At 36.6% G+C, this 18,365-nt stretch overlaps 1 protein-coding gene across 3 annotated transcripts in view; it reads left to right on the plus strand.

The window, feature by feature from the left end:
* The window catches only part of RPGR (retinitis pigmentosa GTPase regulator), a 66,899-nt gene that overhangs the window by 37,199 nt on the left and 11,335 nt on the right, over positions 1–18,365 (plus strand). For all 3 annotated transcript variants that reach the window (XM_061135927.1, XM_061135926.1, XM_061135928.1), the window contains 3 exons: positions 8,068–8,202; positions 9,760–9,817; positions 11,112–11,200. In XM_061135927.1, the coding sequence (XP_060991910.1) occupies positions 8,068–8,202; positions 9,760–9,817; positions 11,112–11,200 (282 nt within the window). The remainder of the gene's footprint in view (positions 1–8,067; positions 8,203–9,759; positions 9,818–11,111; positions 11,201–18,365) is intronic.

Raw genomic sequence — 18,365 nt, forward strand, 5'->3', positions numbered from 1 at the left:
CAGTGGTAAAGGTGTGGGTGTTCATCTTCCACTCAAGAGATAATCAGCCCTCAATACTGAAATGATGCTCTTAAAATATGTCCTTCTCAGTATTTGAACCAGTTGAGATAGCCATTTATAAACAGCATTTTGTACCCTTTTCTTTACCTTTCTTTAGCCAAAAACAAACAAAAAAAATGTGCTCTTTTAGAAGCATTCATTCATGCAGGCCTAGTGCTCTGCCTAAAAGAGCACTGGCCTACTCATCTTCAGACCTGAATTAATACTTGGCTAGGTAGATTGGAGTAGCTAGTTCCCTCTTTATTGTCCACATCTGCTGGTTGATCAGGCTTTTACTGTACTTTATCAGTGATCATTTCTGAGGCAGTATCAGTGATCATTTCTGAGGCAAGTGTGAGTTGTGTAAGTAGAATCCATTGAATTACAGTTTCAAATGAGCACTCTGGCAGAAAAATAAGGTAAGATACAAAGGAGGACAACAGAAACATCTGCCGCTGCGGACCAGCAGCACTCCAGGTGAGTGTAATTGAAATGTTCTCTATTGTTTCACTATAGAAATCATTGATTTCTATACTGTATTTCTATTACTGTATACATGTAGATTAAAAATAAAATGCTACCACGGAGGAAGGTGCCGTAATTCCGTCCTTCTTTCCATTGTGAAAGTTAAATGTTGTATTTCATGCCCAGTACCTGACACATAACTTATATTTGGTGCATATTATTCGGTCAACAACTATTTATGTACCAAGCACCAAAAAGAGGACAGAAGCTACCCCAAATCAGATGGATCTCAAGAAGTGAGGGCTGCTCTCAGTTAACCTCCTGTGGCCCTCCAGCCTATCAGGGACTTTAGGTAGGTATAGATTTCTTGAAGGAACACCAGGATGAAAGAGTTCCTATAACTCTGCCTGAACTGTTGCTTAACAGTGCCCTTGTATTTGCCGATACCCCTGTGTTCTTGGGCAGATAGTTTTATCTGCCCAATGATAAAAATACGATTTGAAGATGAATCTCTGGCTTTCCTCCATTAAATCCCTTAATGAATAAGAAGAACGTGGTTTTTATACTCTAAGCTGTTTCTACAGATTGACCAGAAAATTTATCAGCATAATAGAGTGCTTCAAGTGTGGCACTTCAGCTGCCACCGAGAAAGACAAGGCAAGGGCTTCCCGGGAGTGATAGGGAAATGGGAAATGAGTCATGAAAAGTAAAACCTATCCGGGCAAAGAGTGAGCTGGGCGATGGAAGCCAGGAGAGTGTTTCAGTGTGACTGCAGCCTCGAGTACCCTTGGACTAGACAGAGAGGCGTGAGACCTTCTGTGTTTATAAAAGGTGTTAAACAGGAGTAAGGTTGATCACACTTGGGCTTTTGTGGCATCCATCTGTCAACAGGATGGAGGGTGGAATAGAAAGTGAGAGGACCAGAGTCAGGGATAGCAGTCAGAGGGCAGTTACAGTTGAACAGGCAGAGACTGAAGTGGGGCTGGACTAGGACAGTAGGATGGAGGGTTGGAAACGTGTAATTACAAGAGATATAGGGATAGAATTGGAGGGCGTAGAATTGGGTAAAGATACAGAGCTTGGAGGGAGGGAAAAGGCCAAGCTTTTCCTGTTTCTGGCTTGGAGAATTGGGAAGAAAGACTGCTATGCATGGAGGCTGAGAACTGAGGAGTAGGGGCAAATTGAGGAGACTGCTTGGGGCTTTTTCATCCAGGAGATGTTCAATAGACAAACACACATCTGGGTCTGGCACTCAGGGAAGATGCTGAGTATCACCAGCTTTTGCATGTAGTTAAAACTGTGGATTTGAATGAGAGGCAGCATTCAGAATGTGAAAAGAAAAGAGAACTGCAGAGAGAATTTAGGGAAACATGAGTAGGTAAGGGCAGATTGAGAAAGGGAAGTCTAAGAAGGAGTGAGGGTAAGAATACTTTCTAGGAGACAGGGGTCCCCAAAGCCAAGGAAGAAGGAGCAGTGCAGGGCCACAGGGCTGGGGCAGAGCCCACGTTTCATCAAAGAGTGAACTCCAAGAGGTCTGCCTTGCAGAGACATAGAATCAGAACTAGATTCTGAGAAATAAATATCAAAGAGCTCTGCTGGCATATTTCTCAATTTAGGAAGGGAGATGTATATTCAAGAGACTTTGGAGCTCTGGGGTGAAAAATTCTCAATTTTTATCTACTATTATTATATATGATGATACATAAGAATAGGATATTACTGATGTGAGCTTATCAACAAAAACGTTTGCAGTGCTTTAAATATCAGTAAGGGTTTCTTAAAAACAAAAACAACTCTGAGGGCAGCCATTACAGTCTGCAAATTATTTGGGCAGAGTTGGTTCAGAGCATGGACTCTATAGTCCAGTAGGCCTGAGTTCCTGTCCCAGCCCTTACTGATTAGCTGAGTGGACACCTGGAAAAGTTTTTTTTTTTTTTTTTAACATTTCTGAGTTTTACTTCCTTCTTTTAGTAAAGGAAGGGGGGTCTTTTAATAGTTAAGTTAGTTAACACATGGAACATGTTAGCGATACTCAGCAAATGCTAATCTGTATCACTCTAATTATCCTCTCTGATCACATCAGGTTAGGTACAATGCTATCATCATGAATCTCCAAGTCACTGGCCGATGTGCATCAGTATAGTTTCATGTGCCTGTAAACCTTACTTTTATTTAAATACAACATAGCAACCCCTCAAAAATTAGCTTATGGAGGTAGATCCATGGGAATGAAATAGATTACAATAATGATAACCCTTAACTATGGGGTGGAGTGAAACTCCTGTTCCACACCATACATGAGTCAAATGCTGCCCCTCAGCATTTGAACCATGATGAAAGGCTGATGGCATTCACATGGTTAGCCTCAGCCTAAAATTTAGATATTAGTGCTGTCAGGGGACCAGAGTTCCCTCTGTATCCTAATTTTTTATCAAATAGTTAAAAAATAAGACACATAAATTATAATCATGGCTCATGTGTTTGTTTAAGATAAAGAGGAAGGTCAATCTTCTAAGGATAAACGGAGAAATAATAGAGTAAAGCTGAGAACAAGAATAAGACTACATTCCTTTTTTCAGGCCTCTTTTCAGAGTCTTACTGTAACGTATTTGCTGCTGAAAATATAGGATTAGCAACGAAGTAACAGATGGGCACATAGAAAGAAGGGGAAGTTTAGAGATAATGGTGTCCTTAGAAGCAAAGAATTGGAAAGTCACAACTGGCATCCTGTGGGTGCACTCCAGCCTATAGACTTGTTTGGTATACATAGTGCTTTTATAAACATTTGAATCAGATGCCAGCATTGAAATATCAGATTTTACATTGAAAATACTGTTTTGTGGGCTTTGCTTGGAAAACCTGAGTATCTAAGAGTATCATGCCCGGTGGCAGCACAGGCCTATAGCCCAGTGGAGGCCTCCTGATAGACCTTCGTCCCGCTCTTGCTCTGGCTGCCAGGCACCTGGCAGAGAATAAAGGGATGTGTTACAAGAGGGTAGAACAGAGAATTGTACACTTTAAATGAACTACTTTCTATTGATAAGATCTGGGACATGGCAAAAAGTGTCCAAGCTTCTTGTTTTGTGACAATCCTCCATGCACACTTGGGATTCTATCTTACTTTTTATAGAATGGACTTCACAAAATCACTTCTGTTTACATACAAATACTTATTTGCTCATGTTATTTTCTCTGTAAACAGTCTTTTTCATCTTGATACAGACCCTCCTAGATAGGGGTTGATAAATGTCAACATTTGATAATTTTTCCATTTTATAGACAGACATTAAGTAGGTGCCTTGCTCAGGCCAAGAGTGGTGGAGCAAGGCTTAGAAAACAGTATTTAGATCTTTGTGTTTAGTGCTCTTCCCACTCTCCACTTCAGCCTCAGTTATTTCTAGTGTAGTTAAAACATGCATTTATATGTCAGCTCTTCTTGTCCTAAAAAAAAAAAAAATACCTTGAAACTGAGATTTTAAAATATGCACTTTCCCACCTGATGATTTAGGTATAAAGTTCTATGCTATATTTTATTTTGTTGTTTGGAAAATATTTTCTATCCTTGTGACACTGAGGCAAGTCATGAATCCAGAATTGTAGAGCAAAATTTTACACGTTATAGTCTTTTTTTAACTTAAAACTTTTGAAGTTAATACATAGGCAGTTATATATCTCATGCATATATAGCTCAATATATTTTCTATAAACTGCACACACCTATATAGTCAACATCCAGATCAAGGAAAAGCACAGTGTCGGCTCCCAGGAAGCGCCTCTTCAATCTCCTCCCATCCGCCACCCCCTCCAGGGTCACCACTTGGCCAACTTCTGATTGCAATCTCTAGTTCTTAAAGCATACAGTATATTCATTTCTTAAGGAAACTGAAACCTTTTGAGAAACATTTGGTTTCTTAGTATTTCCCCTAAGAAATGTAAAAACTATTGCCCTGGTCTAGACCAAAGACTGCAGGTACCCTCGCTGTGTCTGACCAATGAAACAAGGGTTCTTTTGCGGGAGTCAGGCCCAGTCACTGCTTCACTGGGGTCCTAGCACAAAGATGATTTCCCCTGATCACTCCAGAATACCTCGTTACATCTAATGTGGTTCTAGTGACAAGAATGTATTTAAACTTTATCCTTTCTTTTTATAAAATGACAGTATTCTGCCAGTCTCTCCTAAATTGTTTCAGTTTGAAGGTAAGTGCTGTATGTGACTTAAAGTAGTTGTCCAGATGTGTATAGATTAATTTTAAACGTGCTTAATTAGGTGCAAAGTGCTGCAATTGATGATGTGATTTCTATCACCAATGCATTTTCTAAGAGCTTTCTCAAACTTAGAAAATGACATAGTTCCAACAGTTCTTCATTGTTATAGATTTATATAAAGTTAATGAGTAAAATTGTATTGGGTTGGCCCAAAAGTTCTTTTGGTTTTTAAGGTATAAATACAAGACACATTTTTCATTTTCACCAAAAACTTGACTGAACATTGTGTTCACCGATTTGTTCCACTACTTTCTGCCATTTTCCAGGCAACTTAATAATTCCATCTTCCCCCAATTTTGTATCTTTTTGAGCAAAAAACTGTTCTAGGTACCTTTTATAGTTTTTCAGGGAATTGAAATTTTTTCCATTAAGAGAATTTTGTAAAGACCAAAAGGGCATCTGAAGGTGCAATGTCTGGTGAATACAGTGGATGAATCAGAACTTCCCAGCCGAGCTGAACAGTTTTTGTGTGGTCATCAAAGAAATATGTGGTCTTGCATTATCCTGATAGAAGATTATGTGTTCTCTGTTGACTGATTCCAGACGCTTTTTGTGGAGTACTGCTTTCAGTTGGTCTAATTGGGAGCAGTGCTTGTTGGAATTAATCATTCAGTTTTCTGGAAGGAGCTCATAATAGAGGACTCCCTTCCAATCCCACCACATACACTATATCACTTTCTTCGGATGAAAATCAGCCTTTGGTGTGGTTGGTGGTCTCTTCCATTCCACATTATCATACAGTATCCACTTTTAATTGCTTACAATTTGTTTTAAAAACGGAATGTTTTTGTTTTTCGTTGAGAATTGGATGCAGAAATACAGTCAAGAAGGTTTTTTCCCCCACTTATGTGCAACCCAAACATCAAAGTGATGAACATAACCAAAAATGGTGCAAGTGATTTTCAACACTTGATTTGATTATTTTGAGTATGTCAGATATCTCTCTCATGGTATAACATTGATTATTTTCAATGTTTCGATTTGATCACTATCAACTTCAACTGGTCTGCCTGACTCTGGGAAGCATCATCCAGCAAGAAATCTCCAGCATGAAACTTCACAAACCACTTTTGACACATTCAATCAATCACTTCTCCGTACACTTCTCCATACCTTCTCCATACACTGCACAAATCTTTTTTTTACATTTTTGTTGTATTTTTACCTTTCTTGAAATAATACAGCATAATATGTTGCTTTTTTCTTCCATCTTCAATATCAAAATGGCTACACAAAAATTCACCAATTTTGATAAGTTTTTTTAATGTATGCTGATATGATAGCCATCACAATACAATCTAGCAAAATTGTTTTGAATGAAGTTAAAGACAACTAAGTGCTACTAGAGCCATCTTATGGGGGGAAAAAAAGAACCTTTTGGCCAACCCAGTAGTTGATTATTAAAAAAAGCAAGATGTCTTGCTTCTAAAATCAGGTAAAACTCCATGTTTCTTTTCATAAGAGCATGATATCCTATGGTTACATTAATACCTTAGTAGACTAGCACAGTTACAATTGACCCAGGTCCTAGATTATCCAAACTGTCCAAGAAACGAGGACTTTGATGGGACACAGCTCACTGCTCCTCCCTCTGGGAGATAAGTGAGCAGAGTCTGAAGTTCTCTGTCTCAAGAGCTCTGTTCCTTTCTGGTTGGCCTTCAGATAATGTACATTTATGAATACATCTACTTATCAGACCTAAGTCTTAACTCTAGTAATCTTGTTTCCTGTTCTCTTCCAAGGTAAAGTGATCTCTGATTATTTTATTTAACTGTCATGTGCATTTGGCTAGCCATAATATATAAGTCACTTAAAGGGGAAAGCATGCAGAAGAAAAAGAAAGCTTTAGGAGTCCTTGGTAAAGGGTAGCAACCTTGTCATGAACCCTAGCCAACCTAAACATGTAGCACATCCTTCAGTGTAACTCTCTACCCTGTTGCCTTCTCCTGTATTCCCCTCCTGAGTGCACTACCTCATGACCTTGATTAGCTGAAATTACGCCTTCCCACAGTAGCTTCTGAAACTCTCTATTACAATCTCAAGGCTTCACTTCTGGATTGCTTGTCCTCAGTGGGAGTGCTATCAGGCCATACCCTTAGTGCTACTGGCCTGAGGATGCCACTTCTGTGTGTTACTGAGGTGTGAAATACATTCTTTCCCTAGCCTGAACTCTCACAATTTATATTTTTTGCCAGGGAAAAAAAAAAAGTGAGTTAATTATTAGAGACATTCTTTTCTAACCACCCAATAAAGATTCTGTCAGGTGTCAGGCTTCTCCTTAGCCAAAGAGTCACTAGGAAGGTGACCATGAGCAGCTAGTTACAGTGTTGAAGGGATATAAAGGACCTATATGGCCTCAGGCAAATATGGCGAAGGTGAACTTTGTAAAAACATTCTTCAAAGGAGTGAATGGCACAGATTACTTACTGTGTTTTAGGGGCCTAAAACTACCTGTTTTAGGGGCCATTGTGCCTTTAGTGAAGTGCATAAATGAAAAGCGTAGGTAAAAATGTCCAATAAAGAGTCCAGTCTCTTAGTGACAATAAATAAGCAGTTTTCCACCCAAAACATGAAATGGCAAAAAATATATAATCAATATAGAATAAAGGGTAAAACTAATATTTTCTGCCTTTAACGAGCATTACATGATTTATTATCAGTCTACCAAATCCATAGACAGGCTATTTTATAATTTGGATTAACAGGACAGGAGCCAGATGGACAAAGTTCTGCCTCTGTTTGGTTTTCCATCTGCTTCAAAAAACCAAGAACAAACCACTTAAACTGCCTATGTCCCTTTTATCTTTTTCCCAGAATGTAAGTAATTATAGTTACCTCTCTCTTGGATACTGGTGAATTATACTTCTGAAGTGATCTTAAATCCCTATGTTTTGGGAAATGAACATAGTATATACATATGATTAGCTTATGTTATAATGCTACAGTATGCTAGAAAGCTTTTGAACTTCTCTAATATTTAAAAGCGTTCTTTTGAGAAAGCCCAGAAAGCATTTTGTTTTTCCATTTTAACCTTACTGTAGGTGCAGAAAAGAACTTTGGGAACCCTAGTCATTGAAAGTGTTGAAATAGAGTAACATGTATAAAATCCTCGGTAATATAGTAACTTGATATGGGGCATGGATTATTCAGTATTTTACTTCTTTGACTTTCATATTTGAATTCATAGTCTGTGTGTTCTCTGAAATGGTGTAAATTATTTATGACAGCAATATCACATCTCTTATTTTGTTAAGAAAGAAAATTTTAACTCTTCCTTGATTATCAATTTTGTCACAGGATCACGAACTTTCCAAAAATGAAGACCTGGTTGAGGTAACTGGTGAATATACAGAAGGCAAGAAGAAAGATACCGAAGACAATAACAGTGTTCCTGAAGACAATCACAGTGACACTGACAACTCAGTTAAAAAGGTATTGACAACCATTGAAAATGTATGATGATATGTGCTTAAATCCTGAGATCCTGCTCAAGAAAAAGCTTATGGGTCTCCTGGTCTCTGCAGAGGGCAGATTCCAACTTCCATGGAGAACAGAAATACTTCTGTGAATGACGTTGTTCATGTGCTGTAGAACAAAACTTAGGCAGATTTATGAATCAGGCACCTTTTTTTTTTCCCTCTAGCATTCTTTCCACACTTTTTGGTAGCATTCCGTTCTTCAGATGAGTGAAAGTAAATTAATATGGACCAGTATAGTACACTCTTGAGAAATTAACCAAGAGATTCAGCACCAGGTCCTTGAAATGATAAAATTACAACATTAGCAGCCCAGTACTAGTGGCAGAAATGGGATGTGTATGTGCACACACACGTGTATTTTTACATGGCCATGGACAAATGAAAGTTGTTCACAGCAGTGTTTGAGGTTGTGATTGGTTCTGCACAGGTGTCTGGGAGAAAGTATTTATAGGAGGAATGGGAGGAGGCCTCCGTGAGGAAAAGAAAGTCATACTGAAAGTGGAGCTAGAGATGCCGAAACCATCTCTTCCAATAGGCAGATTTCCCTGAGTGAACCTGCTAGGAGACAAGTGGTAGGTTTGAAATCATTCATTTTCTAGCACTACTCTGGATTCATTTCAGAGGTATGGAATTCAGAAACCCGAACCGAATGATACTGTATTGATTCATTTTCATTTCATTTTTTAGATTGGTTGCAAAGAGCTCTGAGTTAATCATGCCATCTCATTAATGAAACACTACCATCACTTGTCTGTGTGAGGCTCTTCTCTCTTTATTTAAATTGATTCCCTTTGAGCCCCACATTCCCCTTTTCCTTAACATGCTGCTGCTGCTGCTAAGTCGCTTCAGTCGTGTCCGACTCTGTGCGACCCCATAGACGGAAGCCCACCAGGCTCCTCCGTCCCTGAGATTCTCCAGGCAAGAACACTGGAGTGGGTTGCCAACATAGACAACCATTAAAACATGCTTTCCTTTTATTTGAATGTATATTTGTAAAACATGTTTTGTATGTATGTATTTTTAACTTACGAAATGGTATTGTGCTCTAGAGGTCATTCTCTCCCTTACTTCTTTTTCCGAGACTCCTTTCACTGAGGGAAAAATACATTCTAGCAGTTATTGTTTTCTTTCAGAATAAGGGGAAAATTCTGTTTTATAAGGAATATTTATGAGTTCCAGGTATGGTGGTCCCTGAAATTATTTAGTATAGAATTCATTAAACTCCAATTTGACATTATAAAATGTTGAGCTAATTCATATACCAATCAATGTTCCTGAATCTTCTTTGAGGAGAATTCTTGAATATACACTTCTTGTTAATCATACAGTTTTATGCTAGCGAAGGACATTAGCAATTATCTAAGGCAAGAGTCCAGCAAAGAGAAGTTATTGTCACATGTTTATGTTATTAGCTAGAGACCGACTCTAGAACTCTGCTTAAAACCAAGACTAGGTTTTCTAGCCCAGCACAAATATGTTTCTTATTATATTGTTTCTTTATTGTTTATAGGATGAAAAAGTCAACCAAGAAGAACGAGCCATTCATGAATACAATGAAAATCCAAAAGGTGCGAGCATATTTGACTTCAAAAGCATACTTTTAAAAAGGCTAGATATGTAGCATACTACATTCATATGTACCTACAGATATATATACATATATGTGCCGTAACTAAGCACATAGCTTACACACATATATTCTATTGTACACTTTTTATTGTCACATGATCCTCATAAGCTATGAAGTATGTGGCACAGTATTATGTGTTCTCATTGATCACCACCATGGCTTCTTTACATGGAAATATTCCCATCACTCATGGCTGCTCATGTGTCAGTGTTAAGTGATTTAGAACAGCATTTTTACTACTGGTTTTTTTCGATCAGTACTATGAAGTTGGGCATTTGTCCCAGATCCCCATTTATATGTCTGGTGAGCACTGCCAGACCCTGTCACCAATGTCCATGCTGGCCTAGAGCCACAGCAAGCCATCTAGTTATTTCCCCCAGAGCCTAGACCTGAGTCTTTGATGGTACCACAGGCGCTTCAGAGGAATCCTTTCCCATGCCTTGCTGCTGGTGTCAGAGAACAGGTGCCGCAGAACAGAAGAGACTGTGACTGCCCTTGAGACCTGCAGTTTCTACACCCAAACCATCGGTGTTTTTGCTCTATGAGCCCTATATTGTTTTCCATACCATAACATCACTGTGTGCTTTTGCTGCAGTGTCATTACAAATAACTCTCCATAGTAGTGCATATCTCATCTGAATTTAAGCAAAAGAAGGAGTAGTTCCCCTAATACTTTTTTCCTTCTAACTTCTGCAGAAAGGTAGTATGTTTTAGAATATTTTAAGCAAAATGTTAAAATATTTGTCATTGCTAAGTATTCTACATCCTATAACCTAAAGTGTTAAAAAGAAATTAAATTTAAGATTTAGGCTGTTGATAATATAAAATTAGAAGAATGCACATGCTTCATGAGTATACTTGCAAGATCATTATTTAGCTATGTAACATACGGATTAATATGAAACACCAAAAGATATAACATGTCCATTTGGGTACAGATAATTTCATTACAACTAAGTTTATTATTTTAAAAGGTACTTTATATTTTACAGAGGTCTTCCCTAACATTTATAGTTATCTTTGCTATATTTGGGTACTGATCATCTAAACATTTACAGCATTGGTTAGGTCATTCTGATAATTTTGCCTTAACTTTTCAAGAAATATGCAGTTGTCCACTACTCTTTAGTATTACCCCATAATTCATGGTTGATAGTGTTTCACAGAAAGCAGCAGGACTTTTCTTTTTCTCATTAGTTAGAAAAAATATTTCATAATATATCCTATTATAGGAAATATGTGTGATCGTGCCAAGAGTAGTTCTTCAGAAATCCTGGAAGATAGTGAATCAACACCAGCTAAAGACATAAAAAAATCGAAGGTAAGTGAAATGAATTTTTCATTTAGTGTTAAGGCCAAAGTATTGAATTGCTTCTTCTACTTCTATATAATGATCCACATAATTTAACTCCCTTAATATGAGTTTTGGTGGCCCAAGAACATGTGATGAATTCCAGGTGATGTTTCACATTTTTAATGTGCCTATTTACTTATTGGACATTATGATTCAAGATTCTGATTCAAGTTGCTCTGCCAAAATGTGATAGCATGTTCCTTTCAATCATCCCATGCATACTGATTTATCATACAGGAAAAGATACGTTAAAGAACTCTATTGCTTAGTTATAAGAGTATAATATCCTGAGAGTCTAGAAGAGAGTAAGGCTGAGTAAGACAAGAAATAGTATGGATAAAAAAAACTGATGATTGTGCTTAGAAGACAACATGCTACTTCAGTGTCTCCTGGCTGATACTTGTTTTGGAGTTTTTACAAGTCTGGTAGATACGTTTCTTCTTCTTGGAAGTAAATTAGTCTTTCTACTCGAAGAAGAACTTTATTTAATCATGAGGCCACATTTCCAGGTAGAAGTGTTAGAAGGAAACATGGAAGATAAGACAAATGAAAAGCTTTGTTAAATTCTTATTCAACCTTAGGTCTCAGCTTAAATGTCATTTCCACAGAGGCCTTTTGTGACCAACAGCACTTATTTAAATTATGTCTCATTATTATTCTCTTACATAGCACCCTTTTTCTTATACTTCTTAGTGTTTGTCACAGTTTGCAATTACAGAGTCATTTGTATATTTGTTTACTTTATGTCTCTGTCTCCCCACTGGCCTTCAGCTCCATGGGGACAGAAACTATTTTCTGTTTTGCTTTCTAGTAGTGCACATCATAGTTTCTGGTATATGGCAAATGCTCAGTAAATATTTTTGGTTGACAATGAATTGTAAAATGTAAGGGGGTAAGAAAAAGGAAAGAATGAAGGTAAAGCCAGGAGCCATTGTTAGGGTAGTAAACAGTTGTCTTTTGCCATCTTTGTGGGAAATGTGCCACTCTGAAATTTCTTTCAGAATTACTTCAGAAATGTCAACAGTTATTTTAGCCCAAATATCCATATTGTTATCTTTTACTAAAAATTTTTTCATGACCATTTTTATCTTTCTAAAAGTATCTTATAAGTTTGGATTACTGTACCTAAGGATGTCTTTGACCTGGCTCAAAGGACACTTCAGAATTATTATCCTTTTTAGAATCATAATGAGCATCGCTAGAACATCAGGATTTAGGAACTTCCTAGATTTTCTGTCTAGTAGAACAGAACATTTAACAGATACTCCACCACTACACTGTGTAGCTTTCCTGTGAAAACTTTTTTCAGTTATAAAGAGCTCAGGGAGAGAGTCTGGCAAAGAAAATCAAATATGAGGGAGAAGGATGAAAAGTAAAGGAGTCAGGAGACGTGAGAACCCAAGGAGAGGAAAAGTGAAACAAAGCAGCAAAAAAAAAAAAAAAAAAAAAAAATAACTGAAACACACCTCTGACCAAATGAAAATGCTTATTCTAGAATACGTGGTCAAGTTTAGGGAATGTTTCAGGCTCTCCAGTCTTCAGCATTGTCGATAGATGGTAGCATTTGAATACACGGGACAGGGGAGGCCTGAGCCAGAGAAGGAACACTGTGTGGCAGGCGCCTTTAACAGCGGGCCAAGCAGGGAGCCCCGCCAGCCCACACGACAGAGGTGAGGCCGGGCCAGGATACAGAGTGCCGGGCTGACGAATTCAGTCTCAAGGTTTGATTCTGCTTAATTTCTCATTTATACCTAATGGAAAAATATAATTCAGTAAGTATACATGTTAAAGAAAAGAAACAAAAGGTAATGGAAATTATATTTTTAAAAGTCAAGCAGTAATAAATATACTTCGAACTTAAAGAATAGGCTGTTATTCTGTATATTTTAAAAAGGAAATAGATGATTTGGGTGAGATTTTTTCCAATCCTTCCCACATGATATATTTTAATTTACAATGTCTCTAACCTGTTTGTACCATCTAAGCCAAACAAATCAAACTGTTTTTAAAATTTGGGAAATAAATGATGCATTAACTCATATCAAAATAATTAGGTGTTTGAAATTTTACATCCCTTCCCTTAATTAGACAGCCACTCCAGAGATAATCTAAAAAACAAAAAAGAAAAGAAATAATTACACTCTTGGTGTCTGCAAGACGGAATTCACCATTGAATTTTGTTTTGATGATTTTAAATGTTTCGGATAGCCAGGTTAGGACCCATGATTTTAATTGGTGGCAGAGATTTTTGATGATTGTTATATCTGGAAATTGCCAAATACGCTTTTCTAAACTGTAGCAAATTTGGATCCACAGTTAGCCACTAAGAAAAATGTGTTATTGGCTTAATTTCCACCTAAGTAAGCTAATGAAAAAAGCAGGAAGCTTCTTAGCCATTAATAATAATTTTTCCCATCGTGAAATTAGTTTATTCATGTATTTATTTAGCATATATTTACTGGAAGCCTCTTATGTGCCAGGCACAAGGCTGAAAGCTGCAGGTATACAGAGGTTAAAAAACCACTGCTGTCCCTCAGAAACTAGCTAGAACATGGCAGATTCCTGGATAATTCCCCATGCCGGTGCAGTCAATTGATTTCTTATTTATTGTCATGACTGTAAATAACAAGAAGCTGAGATGAGAATTTCTCCACCAAAAATTATGTATGTGGGGTCTTACCTTTCCTGATGGCTTCCTTTTCTCTGACACTATGCTTTATTCACCATGGCAGCACAACTCAGCACGTTTGCCCCAAGTACACAGCTTTACTGTGTTGTGAAGAAAATCTTAGGTCAATTACACTTACAGTTTCCTGCTGCTATCAGTTTTCTCAGGCTTAATACATGAGAGGATCTCTTTCATACCCACCCAATAATTACTCCCCTGCTTTTTAAAAATAGCTTTATTTAGATATAATTGACCTAAAATGAACTATGAATTTTTGAAGTATGTAGTATGATTAATTTTAACATAATATATGGCCGTGAAAGCATAATCACAATCAAGAGTGTGAACAGTGCTATCATGAGCATACAGTTCTTTGTGCCTCTTTGTAATCTCTGTCTACACCCCACATCCCCCTGCCATACTCAGCAAATCACTGATAATTGTTTTGAGATTCATCCATGCATGTATCAGTAGTTCATTCCTTTATATTGCTGAGTGGTGTTCCATTTTGAGTTAATTTCTTATTGTGGTAAAGGTATGGATTGAAGTTCTTTTTTTTTTGCATATGGACAATTATTCTAGCATCATCTGTTGAAAAAAAGAAGCCTATCCCTTCTCTACTGAATTGCCTTCATACCTTTTTCAGAAAGCAATTGATTTTTTATGTGTGAACCGATTTCTGGACTCTGTTCCTTTGATCTGTTTATCTTGTGCCAGTACCACACTGTTTGGATGACTATACCTTTAATATAAGTCTTGAAATCAGAAAGTTAGTCCTCCAATTTTGTACGTTTTCAGACATATTTTGGCTATTCTAGACCTTTTGTACTTAAAATGTGAATTTTTACAACCAATTTGTCAATGACTGAAAAAAAAATGCCTGCTGAGATTTTGATTTGAAATTATTTTTGAATCTACGGATAAATTTGGGGAGAATTAATATTTTAACAATGTTAAGTCTCTTAATTCACGAGCATGACATTTCTCTTACTGATATCTTTTCAAATTTCCTTTTGCAATATTTTGTTAAATTTTTCTTAACATGGAAGTTGAGGTCACAGATTTAAGACCTTTCTTCTTTTCTCTTTTAGGCTTTTTGTGCTGTAAATTTCCCCTGAAGTACTTGATATGTTGTGTTTTCATTTTTATCCAGTTCAAAATACTTTCTGAGTTCCCTTTTGATTTCTTCTTTGACTCATGGGTTATTTAACTTCTATGTATTTGGGAATTTTTCTGGACTTCCCAGGTGGTGCTAGTGGTAAAGAACCTGTCTGCTAAGGATGAGTAAGAGACCCAGGTTCAATCCCTGGGTGGAGAAGATCTCCTGGAGGAGGGAATGGCAACCCACTCCAGTGTTCTTGACTGGAGAATCCCATGGACCAAGGAGCCTGATGGGCTATAGTCCATGGGATCACAAAGAGTTGGACACGGCTGAAATGTCTTAGCAAGGCAAGGGATTTTTCTAGTCATCTTTTTGTCATTAATTTCTAATTACATTGTGACTGGATAAATACTTAGTATGAATTGATTCCTTCTAAATTTATTGAGACATGTTTTATCACCCAGAATCAGGTTTATCTTGGTAAGTGTTCATTTGAGAAGAAGGTTGAGAAGAATACTGTTGTTGGGAGGAGTGTTCTATCAATGGCAATTAGGTCAAGTTGGTCGATAGTGTTGTTCAAGTTTATTTCCTTCCTGATTTTCTGTCTACTTGTTCTGTTATTGAAAGAAAAGTATTAAAATCCCTTACTAGAGTTGTGGATTTGCTACTTTTCCTTGTGCTTCTATTAATTTTTGCTTGATGTATCTTAAAGCTGTTATTTGGTTGTATTCTATATAATGTTTAGAATTGTTACATCCTCTGAATTGACTCCGTCATCATGAAATGACTTTCTTTATCCCTAATAATATTCTTTGCTCTAAAATCTACTTGATCTGATATTATATAGACACTTTATAGCTTTTTTTGAATTAGAGTTATCTTTTAACATACTTTACTTTTAAACCATTTGTGATTTAACGTTTGAAGTACATTTGATTTAGGCAACATGTAGATGGGTCTTGCTTTTTTATTTAATCTGAAAATCTCTGCCTTTTAATTGGAGCATTTAGACCCCAGTGACACTAGAGGTAAAGAACCCGTCTGCCAATGCAGGAGACATAAGAAGTGATAAAGAACCCACTTGCTAGTGCAGTAGACGTAAGATATGCTGGTTTGATCTCTGGGTTGAGAAGATCCCCTGGAAGAGGGCATGACAGCCCACTCCAGTATTCTTGCCTGGAGAATCCCATTGGACAGAGGTGCCTGGAGGGCTACAGTCCATAGGGTAGCAATGAGTCAGACAGGACTGAAGCAACTTAGCACACACGCACATAAATGGGTCCTGCTTTTTTTTTTAATCTTATCTAAAAATCTCTGCCTTTTAATTAGAGTATTTAGACCATTTATATTTAATCTTTATTTAATATTTAATCTGATTATTGATGCCATTAGGTTTAAGTCTATTTTCTTACCATTGGTAGTATTTTTCTTGGTCCCTAAAAAAATGCTACTTGATTTTATCAGATATATCTTTTTTCATTCTTATATTTTTATTTGTAGTTTAGATGCATCTCTTGTAAATGCCTATAAGCTGGATTCTGACTTTAAAAGTGTTAACATATACAGTACCTAAAATCTAATGCTAATGAATGTTCCTTTTCCCCAAATATTATCAGGATCTTAGAAGAGTTTTCTATCACCCCTTTCTTCCCATTTTACATATTATTGTATCAAGTATTTTAATTTTTTAACCTCATCAGTCAAATAACGTTATTGTTATACCACTTTCTTTATTCACCACTCCTTTTCACATCTCACATGTCCTTTCTGTAATGTTGTTTTTATTCTTCCTGAAGAAATCTTTTGGAAGTTACTGTCATAAATTTCTTTCTGTAATTAACTTTTTCAGTTTCTTTCACTTGAAAATAAATGATATTATGGCTGGTTGACAGTTATTTTCTTTTAGTATCTGCTCCCATTGTTACTATTAAGACATTTACTTAAGTATATTGTCTGATAATTTCACATATACTCTGTCATTTCTCTCTGGCTGGTTTTTACATTGTCTTTGATGTGCTTCATTTCACTATATGATGCCTAGATGTGAGGCTTTTTTTTTTTACTTCTAATTCATTATGACTCTTGAATCTGAAAATTCATGTCATTCATCATTTTAAGAAAATTCTCATCCATTATATTTTTGAATATTTCCTCTCTTCTCTTTGCAAGTCAAATATAATAAAACTTTTCATTCTGTTATCTGTGTCTTTTAAATATTACTTTAATATTTTCTATATCTAAGTGATATTTGGGGAATTTCAGGGCTTGTCTTTTTCACAGTTATCTTTTCATTTAAAGACTAATCTGCTATTTAACCTCCCTATTGAGTTTTAATTTCGGTTATCTTTCACATTTTGAAGTGAAATATTCTATTCCAACTCTTTTTCAAATCTATCTGATATTACCTTGTTTTATGTTTGTGTTTTTTATTATAGTCCTGTAAGTAATGTAAGCATACTTATTTTATATTCTGTATATAGTTATTCCAATGTCAAACATCCTCCAGAGTCTAAATCTGTTTGTTGCTTTGGCTCACTTGCTAATGGTCTTTTGTTTCCTTCTGTATTTTTAAATTTGGATTGTGAGTTCATGTTTAACCAGGACTTTTTGTAGAAATGCTTTAAAGCTTAGATTAGGGTAAGTCGATCCATAGAGAATTTGTATAAAATTCTGTTAGCTCCGCTTAGTGTTACCGTTCCAGGACCATTTTCAGTTAATGTCTCAGTTAAGAGTTTCCCATGATTACTGTACATGTGAACCCCAAACTCACGTTAGGAAAACATTGTTAAGCTGAGAGAGATGTTATTTTGTTATCTTCCAATATTTATAGATATACTTACATTAAAGGCCTAGTCCTTAGAGGGCCCCCACTTTACACAGGAGTCTCAGTTCTAGTTCTCCACATTTTGTGAGATGAAATCATTAAAATCCAAGAGTTATGAGATCAATAAATAACATTTCAGTACTCAACTTATCTCTGAGGCTTCCTGCTCCCTCTTCATTTTTTGACCCATGGGAATTTCCCTTCATTTTTATGTGAGCTTGCCTACACAGTATAAAATTATATTTTGTATACTTCTTCAGCATTTCTTAGTTATTTTGTCGTGGCAGGATTTTTCAAGATGTGTATTCCTACACAATAACAGGAACATTTAACAGGAACATTGCATTTTAGTTCGTAGACTCTTTTTCTAGACTCTTGACTTTTTGGGTTAGAACTTTTCATTCTCATTCCTCCATTCTTTAAAGGTAAGCTAAGCTATTAATATTTGTTGTTGATCAGTCACTCAGTCGTGTCTGACTGTGCGACCCCATGGACTTCAGCACACCAGGCTTCCCTGTCCTTCACCATCTCCCAGAGT

This window comes from Dama dama, chromosome X (genome assembly GCF_033118175.1).
Source record: "Dama dama isolate Ldn47 chromosome X, ASM3311817v1, whole genome shotgun sequence".
Taxonomy (NCBI): Eukaryota; Metazoa; Chordata; class Mammalia; order Artiodactyla; family Cervidae; genus Dama; species Dama dama.